Source organism: Ctenopharyngodon idella, chromosome 17, assembly GCF_019924925.1.
Source record: "Ctenopharyngodon idella isolate HZGC_01 chromosome 17, HZGC01, whole genome shotgun sequence".
Classification (NCBI taxonomy): Eukaryota; Metazoa; Chordata; class Actinopteri; order Cypriniformes; family Xenocyprididae; genus Ctenopharyngodon; species Ctenopharyngodon idella.
The window spans coordinates 12,439,213-12,451,584 of record NC_067236.1 but is presented as its reverse complement, the minus strand read 5'-3'; the positions used below and the strand labels follow the sequence as shown (position 1 = coordinate 12,451,584).

At 39.7% G+C, this 12,372-nt stretch overlaps 1 protein-coding gene across 2 annotated transcripts; it reads left to right on the top strand.

The window, feature by feature from the left end:
* Nucleotides 1-271: 271 nt before the first annotated feature.
* On the top strand, nt 272-12,072 carry jade1 (jade family PHD finger 1). Of its 2 annotated transcripts, none has more exons than XM_051869293.1 (11): nt 272-400; nt 2,295-2,378; nt 4,712-4,782; nt 4,919-5,076; nt 5,222-5,406; nt 5,509-5,720; nt 5,802-5,969; nt 6,367-6,483; nt 7,452-7,985; nt 10,259-10,376; nt 10,487-12,072. In XM_051869293.1, exons 2-11 carry the CDS (start codon nt 2,330-2,332, stop codon nt 11,419-11,421), a joined length of 2,547 nt encoding a protein of 848 aa, XP_051725253.1. In that variant the 5' UTR covers nt 272-400; nt 2,295-2,329; the 3' UTR covers nt 11,422-12,072. The 2 variants fall into 2 exon arrangements, with proteins under 2 accessions (XP_051725253.1, XP_051725254.1); XM_051869294.1 differs by lacking the exon at nt 272-400 and adding an exon at nt 936-954.
* The last annotated feature ends 300 nt before the right edge of the window (nt 12,073-12,372 follow it).

Below are 12,372 nucleotides of genomic sequence, written 5' to 3'. Positions count from 1 at the left end.
CTATGGATTCATATTAAATTGTGAATAGTGTTTTTTAACCTGAGCTTTACAACAATCCCTTCATCTCCAAGCAAAACAGATTTTGTTATTATGAAACAGCTGAAATGGAAGTCATGATAATAATCTTGTGTGTGTGTGTGTGTGTGTGTGTGTGTGTGTGTGTGTGTGTGTGTGTGTGTGTGTGTGTGTGTGTGTGTGTGTGTGTGTGTGTGTGTGTGTGTGTGTGTGTGTGTTCGCGCGCACCAGCTCCCCCTGTAGGTGCATGAGGAATACAGCAGTAGAAACGCGCATACGTAACCTGCATGTGTTTGTGTGTGTGGGGTGGAGGAGAGGCGACTACACAAACTCTGAACAAGCGCCACATAGAAACGCCAGCGCAGGATCAAGAATATCTTATTTTGTAGGTACACTACATTTTTTGGGGGGGCTGTGATGTAGTATATGTTTTACATGGAGGGACGTGCAAATGTTTTCCAGGATTTCAGCGAGCTCTTCATGCAGATGGTCCGGTGCAAATGTAGCACGTAATTAAAATGGCGCCAAAAGATTAAGTTGAGATGCAGCAGACGATGCCCTAAATAAACGTTTACATGCATTTGGCCTCCTGATTAATTTCTATAAGTTAATGGTGTGGTTTTCTTTGATATTTGGCAGTTACTTTGAATCGCGTAGCTGCTGGCCGTGCGCGCGCATGTATGTATGTGTGTGTATGTGTGTCCAAACGTCATATAGTAAGTTAGGCGCGCGCGTCCTGGCCTGACTGTGCGGTTTGTTATTTAGCCTAAAAGTTTTGGTATTGAACCAGCAAATAGCATCAAACGCATGTCCACATCTTGCGGTTTTAATTTATAAATGAATTCTGAGTAGGTTTCAGAGGGATGTTTGAAATTTTTCCGCATGCAACGGTCTGGGTTGGTCCGGATTCATCTCTGCCATGATGTTGGGAAAATAACGGTAGAAAATATTCAACTTTTCTGTAGAATTAGCGTTAGAAGTTAAATCCGCCAAATGTATCTGTTTGTGCAATAAAACTTGGTTTTCTGATCGATCGAATGTAGCGACACATTTGTTTGTTGTTGATACTATAGGTTGGTGTTTAAAGATATCAGCGTTTATCATAAGATCATATGTGTATTACACACTGTAAAATTAATTTGTATTCAGTGGAATAAATAAATAATGATAGTTTTGTTTTCAATTTCTAACTGGCATTAAAATGAACAGCTATGTGACGTCAAGAGGCGTGGCCTGTCAGCAGCGTCACATGTAGCGTTTGCACTGCGTGAACTCAGCTGCTGTTTATATGGAGTGATAGACGTTCTGCCGTATGCAGTTTGGTTAAATTCATGTAAACGCAAGTTTGGCAGATCTAAACCATTTTCAATGTTTTTATAAATGAGTTGTCTTTGCTTACTTAGCCGCATGAATATATTAATACTTTAAAACACTATTTCATTTGTTGTTCATGTAGGTTAATGTATTTTAATGTAAAGTAATTCTGCTTTAACTGTGTTAGGTGTTTAACTTAGATGTTCGGTCTGTGTCTAAAGCTGGAAAGTGCATGAATAATGAAAGGATTGAGTTTATTTTTCAGTGAAACTGGGCTGTCAGTCTGCTGTTGTTGTTTATGACGTTCCAGACGTGTAAATTGCACAGAAATGTGATAGACGGTGCATCGGATAGTTTAAAACAATGATTGGCTTTTAATTTAACACAGATAAAGCTGATGGTAGTCCGTGAACACCAATAGGTCAGTTTTTTTATTTTTGAGTTGCTGTTAGATGTGATTTGACCTCTCTATGTGACATTGGACAAATTGCATTTGTTTATTATGTTTTAAACTGATATCTAACGTTATATCAGAGCAGAATAACCTAAATTTTAAGGTGAAGTGTGTAATATTTCATGCACGCACCCCGTTTGCCAATTGCCATTGGTCGGTTCAACAGATAGTCCCGCCCTCAGACCCACGGTATTGGTTGAACCGATCGTGTTGTTGTCATGTCAAGATGCTCAACCAAAAACAGCGACGGTTGTATAGCGCCACATTGTTAACACTTTTTGAAGGAATCAGCTCAAGTCGATTTTGCACATTAGGCTGAGATGGAGTTATATAAAGAGTGTTTTAACAGCCTTTAATTTGAATTAGGTTTATTAATTCTCATTTAACTGTCTGTCTCTGCTGGCTTCAGTCTGTCAAGTTGTGGCTGGCTGGGGGGGAAGCACACTCAGCAGTGATCTCTGCAGGATCAGTTTTCAGGAATGTTCTGCTAATGTTTGATCAACCTCTGCAGATTTCTGCATCACTTGAAGGCCACGGCAGCTGATAATGAAGCGAAGCCGTGTCCCAAGCACCAGTGAGGACTCAGACAATGGAAGTAAGTAGACACACGCTGTATATTCTAGTACCAACTTGCCTAGAGAAACCTTGGGTGCTTCTAATTTCTTATTTGTGCATCCTTTTTTTCCTTTCCTTGCGTCTCACACCCTCCCCCACTAGGATGCGAGGGAAGGGTGCAAGAAAAGAAAATGAGGATGGAAGGAATCCTTATTTGTGTATTGGAATATTCTTGATCACTCAAGTGTCTTTTCAAAACATCATCGGCTGCACTCAAGGGATCTGCACTTATGTTTTTGAACTATGGTTATTTAAGAAATTGATAATAAATATTAATAATGCCCTGTTGAAATATGTGATATTGCAAAGTAAAGCATAAATTAAAAATATTGTGACAGATGTAAGGGGGGGATTTATATGTGCATTAGGATGTGCATTTCATAAGAAACACTTCTACATAGGATACATCTGTGCATCCACACTCACAGCTCCTATTGAAGCTTCCTCACTCCTTGTTCCTCGACTCCTCACGGTGCAGTTAGAGAATTGAGATGTCCTTCATGATAGCTTTGATTGGTTTACTTTTTATTGTAGTGTTTACTATAAATAATTTATCCGTGTCGATCGCTATTTTTCATAATTTATGTGCCCTTGTAATCTTTCCAAAACGTCCCCTCCATCTCAACAACATCGTTTCTCTGATGATGTGTGCACTGGACAATAGCAATAGCACTCACATGAGATCGAAGCAATTAGCTAACGACAATGATCCAATCAGTTGCCGATGGACAAAATCAAGTCTCGCGCTACTTGTTTTTTCTTGTTTAAGAAGCTGTTTCACTTGGATATACGTCACAATAGAAGAGAAACAAAGATATTTTACCATTTAGCCCTTTAGCTATAGCCCCAGCACTGTCCCTCTCCTTATGTAAAACTATTACTGCCAGTTGCTGAAATTAAAATGACCATTATTCATAGTTTTCAGTTAAGGGACCTGCACGGAGACCGGGTGGGCAAAACATCCATAGAATTGCATTACAAGCCTGCCAATTTTCCAATTTCCATCTGAAAAGAAGAAAAACAAAAATATGTGAATAAAATGCAAGTTTTGGGCACCAGTGATCCAAGTGCTTTAATGTACTAAAAAAGCGATATTAAAAGACCAAATTCAGTATACACCTTATTGATGATGAATACTATATACAGGCAAGATGATCGCAGAATATGAACGCAAAGTGTTAAATGGTGAAGTGTTTTCTTTATAATGGTTTTCTGTGGAACAACGCTTAACGAGAATATGTGTTTTATTTATATTCTGAGTTCTTCTGGTTGCCTGTACATAGTATGTATCATCAATAAGGTGTTTATTGAATTTGGTCTTTTAAAGGGATAGTTCACCCAAAAATGAAAATTATCCATGATTTACTTGCCATCCTAGGTGTATATGACTCTCTTCTTTCAGACGAACACAATCAGAGATATATTTAAAAATATCCTGGCTCTTCCAAGCTTTATGATGGTAGTGAACAGGGAGCCTGTTTTGAAGCCCAAAAAAATACATCCATCTATCATAAATATAATCCATACGACTCCAGAGGATTAATAAAGGCCTTCTGAAGCAAAGCGATGAGTTTTTGTAAGAAAAATATCCATATTTAAAACTTTATAAATTATAATAACTATCCAGACGACCGTACGCATACTCCTCTCTCTTATACCGAAATCCTCCGACATTTCTATTTAAAATTTCTTGTTTTAGACTTCTAATTCGTGACCGGTGTTTTTGTTTTGCTCTTTCCTCTGAGCTTCCGCGTTTGTTATCCGTCGGGTTAGGGGCTAGTCTTCTGCCGCAAATCGATGCGTATGGCTGCCTGCCGGAAGCTAGTTATTATGCTTAATAAAGTTTTAAATATGGATATTTTTTCTTACAAAACCCCATAGCTTTGCTTCAGAAGGTCTTTATTGACCCCTGGAGCGGTATAGATTATATTTATGATGTTGTTCCAAACCCGTAAGACTTTCATTCATCTTCAAAACACATATTAAGATCTTTTTGATGAAATGTGACAGCATTCTGTCCTTCCTTAGACTGCCTTTGCAACTTGACCTCTGATGCTTCAAAAAGTTCATAAAGAGATTGTAAAACTAATTCATATGAACTGAGCGGTTTAGTCAAAATGTTCTGAAGTGACTCGATTGCTTTTTATGATGAACAGATTTAATTTGGGCTTTTACTCACATATAAACGTTGATCAGTGAACATAACAGAAGCTCAACTGAACATGAATGACGCATGAGAACAAACCTCTTCCGGAAGCTCAAACTTGCTGCATAACCAATGAGGTTGATTCTCATTGCTTCTGTCTCTTTCAGGTATCTCCACGTCCTGGTCTCAGCACTCCAATTCCAAGCACAGGAAACAGAATGGAAAGAGACCCTCAGAGGTATGCAGGACTGTCTCGCACTCAAATGCTGCCTCATATACGACCCTAACTGATAAAAAGGAAAATGTTGTAGAAATTTGTTGCTCATTCACAACACACATCTTTTCATGCAACTCCTCTTTTCTTTCTCCTCCAGGTGTTCAGGACAGACCTGATCACCGCTATGAAGCTGCACGATTCTTACCAGCTGAATCCAGAGGATTATTATGAGCTGGCCGATCCCTGGCGACAGGAGTGGGAGAAAGGGGTTCAAGTCCCCGTCAGTCCTGACTCCATACCACAGTGTTCAGTGCGGTATGAGTTTTTTTGTTTTGTTTTGTTTTTGTTTTTTTAACCTGTCAAACTATTCTTATTTAGTTGTTGCCATTAAGTCTAAATCTATTTTTTATTTTTATTTTTTTTATGAAATCTGTTTGTGTTTTTCTTTTTTTATCTACAGCACTGTAGCTGAGAAAAGCCCCGCTCCTCTATTCATCAGGCCGAAGAAGATGATTCGCTCATCTGAGTCATCGATGCTGGGGTACGTGGGTATTCAGACGCTAGCTGATGGCATGTGTCGTTATGACTTGAATGAGGAGGATGTAGCTTGGCTGCAGATCGCTAATGAGGAGTTCAGTAAGATGGGTGAGTATATCCAGTCGAGTTTTCATTTTACCCATTATTCACTCAAATTTCTTGCATACTGTGGAAACAAAAGTCACATCAGGCTAACTGATTTGCCTGTAGGCATGCAACTCCTGGATGAGCTGACAATGGAGCGTGTCATGGAGGAGTTTGAGCGCCGTTGTTATGACAACATGAGCCACGCCATGGAAACGGAGGAGGGGCTTGGCATCGAGTACGACGAGGACGTGGTGTGTGACGTCTGTCAGTCCCCTGATGGCGAGGACGGCAACGAAATGGTGTTCTGTGACAAGTGCAACATCTGTGTTCATCAGGTGTGTGTGTGTTTGGGAACCTGAGTGTTTGAAAGCATTTGCAAGCACATATGAATTACATAACAATGTACCTCCCCACAGGCGTGTTACGGGATACTGAAAGTTCCAGAGGGCAGCTGGCTTTGCCGTACCTGTGCGCTGGGCATCTTTCCAAAATGCCATCTCTGTCCTAAAAAAGGCGGAGCAATGAAACCCACCCGCAGTGGTACCAAGTGGGTCCACGTCAGCTGTGCTCTCTGGATACCAGAAGTAAGGATGCATGCACAAATTAAGAATTAGTTTCAGTTAAGTTTTAGAAGTGACAACCGCATTTAAATGCGGGAGGGAATCCCCTAAGTTATCGTTACATGTGTGTACGGAACACGACTCACTCTCGAAACTGCGGTTTCACACAGGCTGTACATTTGTGAATTTTTTACATTTGTGAGAATTTCTGTAAATGCGGTTTTCACTACCTGTATTTTTCAGGAGTTAATTTGGTTGTAGAATACCTCCGTATTTTACTGAACTGTGTGTGTACAGAACGTGATTAAGCACTAAAAGGTGAATTGAGAACCAAATTTAGCCTTAAAGTGCTTGTGTTAATGACCCAGAAGAGTAGAGTGTGAGCTCAGACTGGACTTTGTTGTGTGCTCTTTATCTGTAGGTAAGCATTGGTAACCCTGAGAAGATGGAGCCTATCACTAATGTGTCTCAAATACCCAGCAACAGATGGGCTCTAATATGCTGTCTGTGTAAAGAGAAAACAGGAGCTTGTATTCAGGTACAGAGTGCTGATTTTATCTCTTTTTATGCTATTCATGCAGATGTTCAGAACCTTCCAGAAGGTCCAAAGTGCATTTTAAACCTGAATATCTTCTCACCAAAATCTTAATTTGAATGCTGGAAAATTCAAATATCAGTTGATAACATCAATAATTTAAAGTGCCAAGTAATTTTTCTCTTAATAAAAAGTTTACACATACGAACTGAATAGTACTTTTGAAAAATGTTTGAAATTATGTACATTCATGTGAGATGTGGTTATATCAGTATCCTAATAAAAGCTGTTTAATTTTACATGGAGTGAGTCACCTGATAGGGGCCGAAATGTTGAGATCACATGACCAGATGAATATTACTCAGTTGAATAATGAATAATAGTTGACTGCCAAAAGCAGTGTTATTTTGGGATTATTTATGTATTATAGTATTTGTTAATATTTTGAATTTTATTTTTATATTTTGAATTTTTATTTTCATTTTAGTAATTTTGTAATGCTTTTGTAATTTTCATTAGCTTTTTAGTTTTCTATTGAGCTTTAATTTATTTTTATTTCAGGTTTAGCTTTAGTTATTTTAGTATTTCAACTTAATTTATTTCAGCATTTCTATTTTATTTATATTCTAAGTTCATCATCTAATGTTTATATTTTAGTACAGCTTTATTTCAATTAACAAAAACAATGACAACTGGTCAATATCACATTCTGCAGTGGCTTTGGTGACTTAAAACATTTTGTTTTTACAAGATGCTGCATCCACGCCACTAGATGTCATTTTCAATTTACTATGACTGCCATGTTGGCCAGCACAACATGAACAAAATATACTCAACATAGCATTAAATTTCGTTTAAATGTAGAATTTTGTTAAGTTGTCAGAAATCAGAAACCACTTCTTATGCTTCACATTTTTCCTCCCAACTTCTGCGGTTTAATCCTGTCATCTTCTCTTTCCAAATCCCTCTAGTGTTCTGCCAAAAGTTGCCGTGTGGCATTCCATGTGACTTGCGGTCTCCATTGTGGGTTGAAGATGAACACGATCCTCACGGAGGCGGATGAAGTTAAGTTCAAATCCTTTTGTCCCAAGCACTCAGGCATGGACTGGAATGAGGAAGAGGGGGATGATGACAGACCAGTAAAAGTCCAGACCAGCGAAGACAGAGGGAGAAATAGGGGAGCAGACATCTCGTCCTCTTCACAGCCCAGACTCGCACAAAACCCTGAAGAGACCAGACTCAGTGAGCGTAAGCTTCGAGTCCAGCAGCTCGAGGATGAATTCTATCGCTTTGTTGCTGTCGATGAAGTTGCTGAGCACCTGCAGTTACCCCTGGAGACGGTGGACTTCTTGTTCCAATACTGGAAGTTGAAAAGGAAGGTGAACTTTAACCAGCCGCTCATCATGCCGAAGAAGGAGGAAGAAGATAGCCTTGCCCGGAGGGAACAGGAAGTGCTTTTACGGCGACTTCGCCTCTTCACGCATTTACGTCAGGATCTAGAGAGGGTACGTTTTGCAGAGCCACATTACCACCTCCAAAATGGGCTTAGATCAGTATGAGGGAAGACAGCAGCAGCCAATCACAGCTCAGGACAGTTAGACAGCAGGATCCAATCTCTGCCCTTCCTTGATGATTTCAAATACAGTTAGTGAGTTGCAGATAGTTCAGTGTAGTTCATATTTTATCAAGGTTTTAAATTAGTTTTATCACTAACAGTTTACGTTATTTCTGTCCTTGTTTCATTCTGTCACACCACAGTCATTATCACACCTCTATCTTTACCTTTAGACAATAAAATATGTTGTTAGGCCAAACCCAAATAGAAAAAATACACAATAACCCCTGTTTTTAAATGGATGGGGTAAAACAACAGATGTGGAAGAATTTTAATTATTTGTCTGAAAGTAGGATACCAGAAGGGAATGTGAGATAACTCTGAACTCCAGCCACAAGAACTATTCCCACTTCAAAAAGGAAGATTTAGACAAATAATAAACCATTTTTACAGTTGATGTCAGTGCTTTGAGCACAAGCTTTACAGTTTTGCTTTGAAACCCTTTGAAACGTTGGCCTGTTGTTGTTTCCATAAATGTTTTCGATAGATCTTACCTTCAACCCAGAACATTCTTTAATGTGGCATTTACCCATAAGCCCCTGGTTTTTTATGAGGAGAGCATGTCTTCCATGTAAGGAACTTTGAACTGAATCCTCACACCCTCATGTCTTTGCAAACCCATTCATGTTCTTAACACAAATTAGGATATTTTTAAATTTCTCGTAATTTTTGTCCATCTACTGAAAGTCCATGCTTTAATGCATTAAAAAGTTACATCATGAAAGTAATCCAAATTAATCAAGTGGTTTAACACAAGAGATGCAATTTCTGTACATGATGAACAAATTTAATTTAGGCTTTAATTAAAGCCTAAAACCATACTGGATATAAATATGGATCAAAGCACACCTACATAAGCCGCTTTTCCACCGAAATAACCCGGAATAATTTGTCCCAGGAACTTTTTTCCCCCAGACCTGTTGCTATCTGCATTTCCATTGCGGTCTATAGTAGAGTTGTCAAAAGTACCAGCTTCGGTACCTATCAGTACTGAAGTTTTAAAAATGTGATGCTTTGAGCAGATATGAGTGGATTCGTAAACACCTATGATTGGCCATTGTGTTCACGGCTCATCGGATATGTCTGTGATTGGCTTCAATGATCAACGCATGGCAGTGTTTGAAAGCACACGGAAGTGTTTGGATTTGAAAGTGTTTTGAAAGCGGGAGCATTTGAAAGCAGGTGCAATAGCTGCCTGCTTTCAAATGCTCTTGTGTGTATCTGTGTAATCGCTTGGTGAAGAGCATCATTGATGACTATTTACAATGTTTTTACAGTGTTGAGCATTGAAGCCAATCACAGACATATCCGATGAGCCGTGAACATAATGACCAATGTTTATGAATCCGCTCAACAGCGCTCAAAGCGTCACTTTTTAAAAATTTCGGTACCGACTAGGTATCAAAGTCTGTACTTTTGACAACTCTAGTCTATAGTAACATGAACATGAAGTCCGATGATGTAGGACTGCGTGCGGCTTTCCAGTTCCCGCTGGATTTTGTCCTTCGCCTATATAAGGTTAATAAAGCCTGAACCTCGCCATCGGTTCGTCGGTCAACTCCATAGTTGATTCGAATAGCAAGCAACTCTGACTGCACGCACCGCAACAGACTTTTAAAAATGGTGGTTGAAATAAAATGCTGCATGGAGTCAACTAATCAAAATGCTGCATGAACTCAACCAATCTGCATGTTCAGCACCAAAGTCTCACCCCTGAAAGTTCCTGAACTTTAAAAGTACTAGCTCGCAATCAGGGACTTTCTGAGGGGGAAATTTTTACCTTGAACTTCATTTAGGCCCTGGTCCCTGCGGTCGAAACACACTGAGTACCACCCCAAAGTCCCTAGTTCCTAGGGAAAGTTCCTGTGGTGGAAACACGGCTATAGAGCACATCAAATATGGAAGCTCATCTGTGCTAGCTTGACATGTGAGAACAAACCTCATAGGTTCTCTCATGTCAAGAAGGATGAGAGAAAATCAGAAATATCTTTATTTGTACTTTGAAGATGAATGAAAAACTTATGGATTTGGAATGAAATGGTGGGTAAATGTCAATTTTAATTTTTGGGTGGACTGTCCCTTTAAAAAACTTTTTAGGTTTAGGGTTTTTTTTTTTTTTTTTTTTGTAGATTTCATATGTCTTATGTACATATATGTGTTCAGGTGCGTAATTTGACGTACATGGTCAGCCGCCGGGAGAGGATTAAACGGACCTTGTGCCGAGTACAGGAACAGATCTTTCATCACCATGTCAGGTTGCTCGAGCAAGGACGCATCGCTGGTTAGTAAAATGCTTACTGCACGCACTTGAAAAGTATTGGATCCATCATATTGTTGTTGTTTTTTTTCTCCTTTTTAACCATTACCTCTTTCTTTTTCTTTCCTGGTCAGGTATATCCTCTACTAGACGTTTGGAGGAGGCAATGTTTTACTTTCGAACAACGCCACCCGTGCCTGTGTCCCCCCAACCTTTAAAGGGTCATTGTGGGCAGAACAGTGCCCTGGGCTCCACTGAGAAGGGGAGCAACCCTTATAGAGTCTCTAGGCATATCGAAGCAGACAAGCCTGCTAAAATGCCCAGACTGGACAGCCTGGTCATGGACAACGTTCCCAGTTCTGGGGTCATTGATTCAGGCTCTGGAGCTTGTAAAATTCAGAGAAACGAGACGGCGGCGTCAGCTACAGTGAAACGTTCGGAGGGCAGGCCAAGAGGTGGTGAATCTCATAGAAGAGATGAGGAGAGCGAGTGCCCCCTGGAGGACAGGAGGAGGAGCAAGCTGTGGGAACAGGTGTCCATCAAAGACAAACTGAGACAGTCGAAGCCTATTGAGGACACGCTAAAGAATAAGACAGAGCATGACAACATGGATGAAAGATTGTTGCTGTCTCACAGCAAAACCACTTCTAGTTCTGTGGTCACTGCTCCGACCACGTATAACGGATCGCCGAGGAAGACAAACGCCAGCCATCAGGGAAAATTAGTGCCAAATGGAACAACTAAGCGGCATCTGAAAAACTGGGGCAGTTTCAGAATCCCCAAACGGAGCGAGAGAACATCAGCAGGGAAAGATGTGCAGGACAGAAACGACATGGTGGACCAAAATTCTTCCTTAAAAACTTTTAATACAAGTCCCGTCGCCGCCACCTCCTCCTCCCCTCAAATTAGGACCCGGCTGCGGACAGGAAGTGAGAACCGAAGCCATGTGGAAGAGTCTGATCTTGGCCAATCAGAGCAGGGAAAGAGGTGTCACACCCAAAGACTTCGAAGCCCGATGACTAGACGTTACGGTTCGGACGTGATCCAACGTGGAGTACTTGCATCATAAAATGTGTCCAAAAATATTATTTTTGTCCTCTTCATTTGCTTTTCAATGAAAGGTGAACAGGTGGAATGATATTTATTTTTCTATTCTGTAATTTTCTGCTGTTGCTGAAACTATTTTTTGTGTGTATGTTAAAAACAAACCCGGAGAGGTTTCAAAGACCAAACAATTGGCTGATGAAGAAAAATATCTTTGTAATAATGAATGAAACAAATCAGGTGAAATTAACTGGCACAATTCATAGATGAGTTATGAGCACTTGTGAGGATGGTACCAGCATGAAACTAAGCCAGTACAGCCCAACTGTCTTAAGTCCCACAGAATTACTGCACTTAACTGAGCACTTAACTGTTTAAAAAATAACTGACCACAACAGTCTAACCAGTGTCCAAAATTTAGGAAAGACTTTATAATTTATTTCTCAGTATTTAGCTAACTTAAAAGGCCATCATGTTGTGTACGTGTGATATGTGCCATACTTAACCTGTGGCACCTTTTCCTTCTCAGGTAAAATCTGCTTATATTTGTACTTAATTTATAGTGTTATGTCTTTCTTTTTTCAAACAAACTGAGTGTGTAACAGGTCAATGCCTTATATGTACTCTCCTTTCCAGAAAAACACAAATAAAAAAACATCTCTTTCTGTTTACCATATTCTTCAGCAATAGATGGACACTGTAGATCCAGACAGACAGATCCACAATCAGTATGATGAAATTGACACATATAATGTATGTCATTTACAGCTCTGTTCAGGAAGGCTTTTAACAATCATTTACTTCCAGTATCCATTACTTTGAATTTACTTTTGCACTTGATATTATACAATAACACAAGACACTATCATAGTTCTAATGAAGACACTTGTGTTGAAAGAACTGATCTTCTTGAAATGGTTGCCTTGGAGCAGTACTCAAAGTATGTGTTCTTGCATCTTTTCTTTATAGCTGTAAA

Bases quoted from the DNA above. Each gene is read 5' to 3' on its own strand.
- jade1 (XM_051869293.1), top strand. From the start codon at position 2,330: ATGAAGCGAAGCCGTGTCCCAAGCACCAGTGAGGACTCAGACAATGGA. The intron at 5,077-5,221 runs GTATGAGTTTTT...TTTTATCTACAG, and splicing joins ATACCACAGTGTTCAGTGCG to CACTGTAGCTGAGAAAAGCC. The intron at 5,970-6,366 runs GTAAGGATGCAT...CTTTATCTGTAG, and splicing joins GTGCTCTCTGGATACCAGAA to GTAAGCATTGGTAACCCTGA.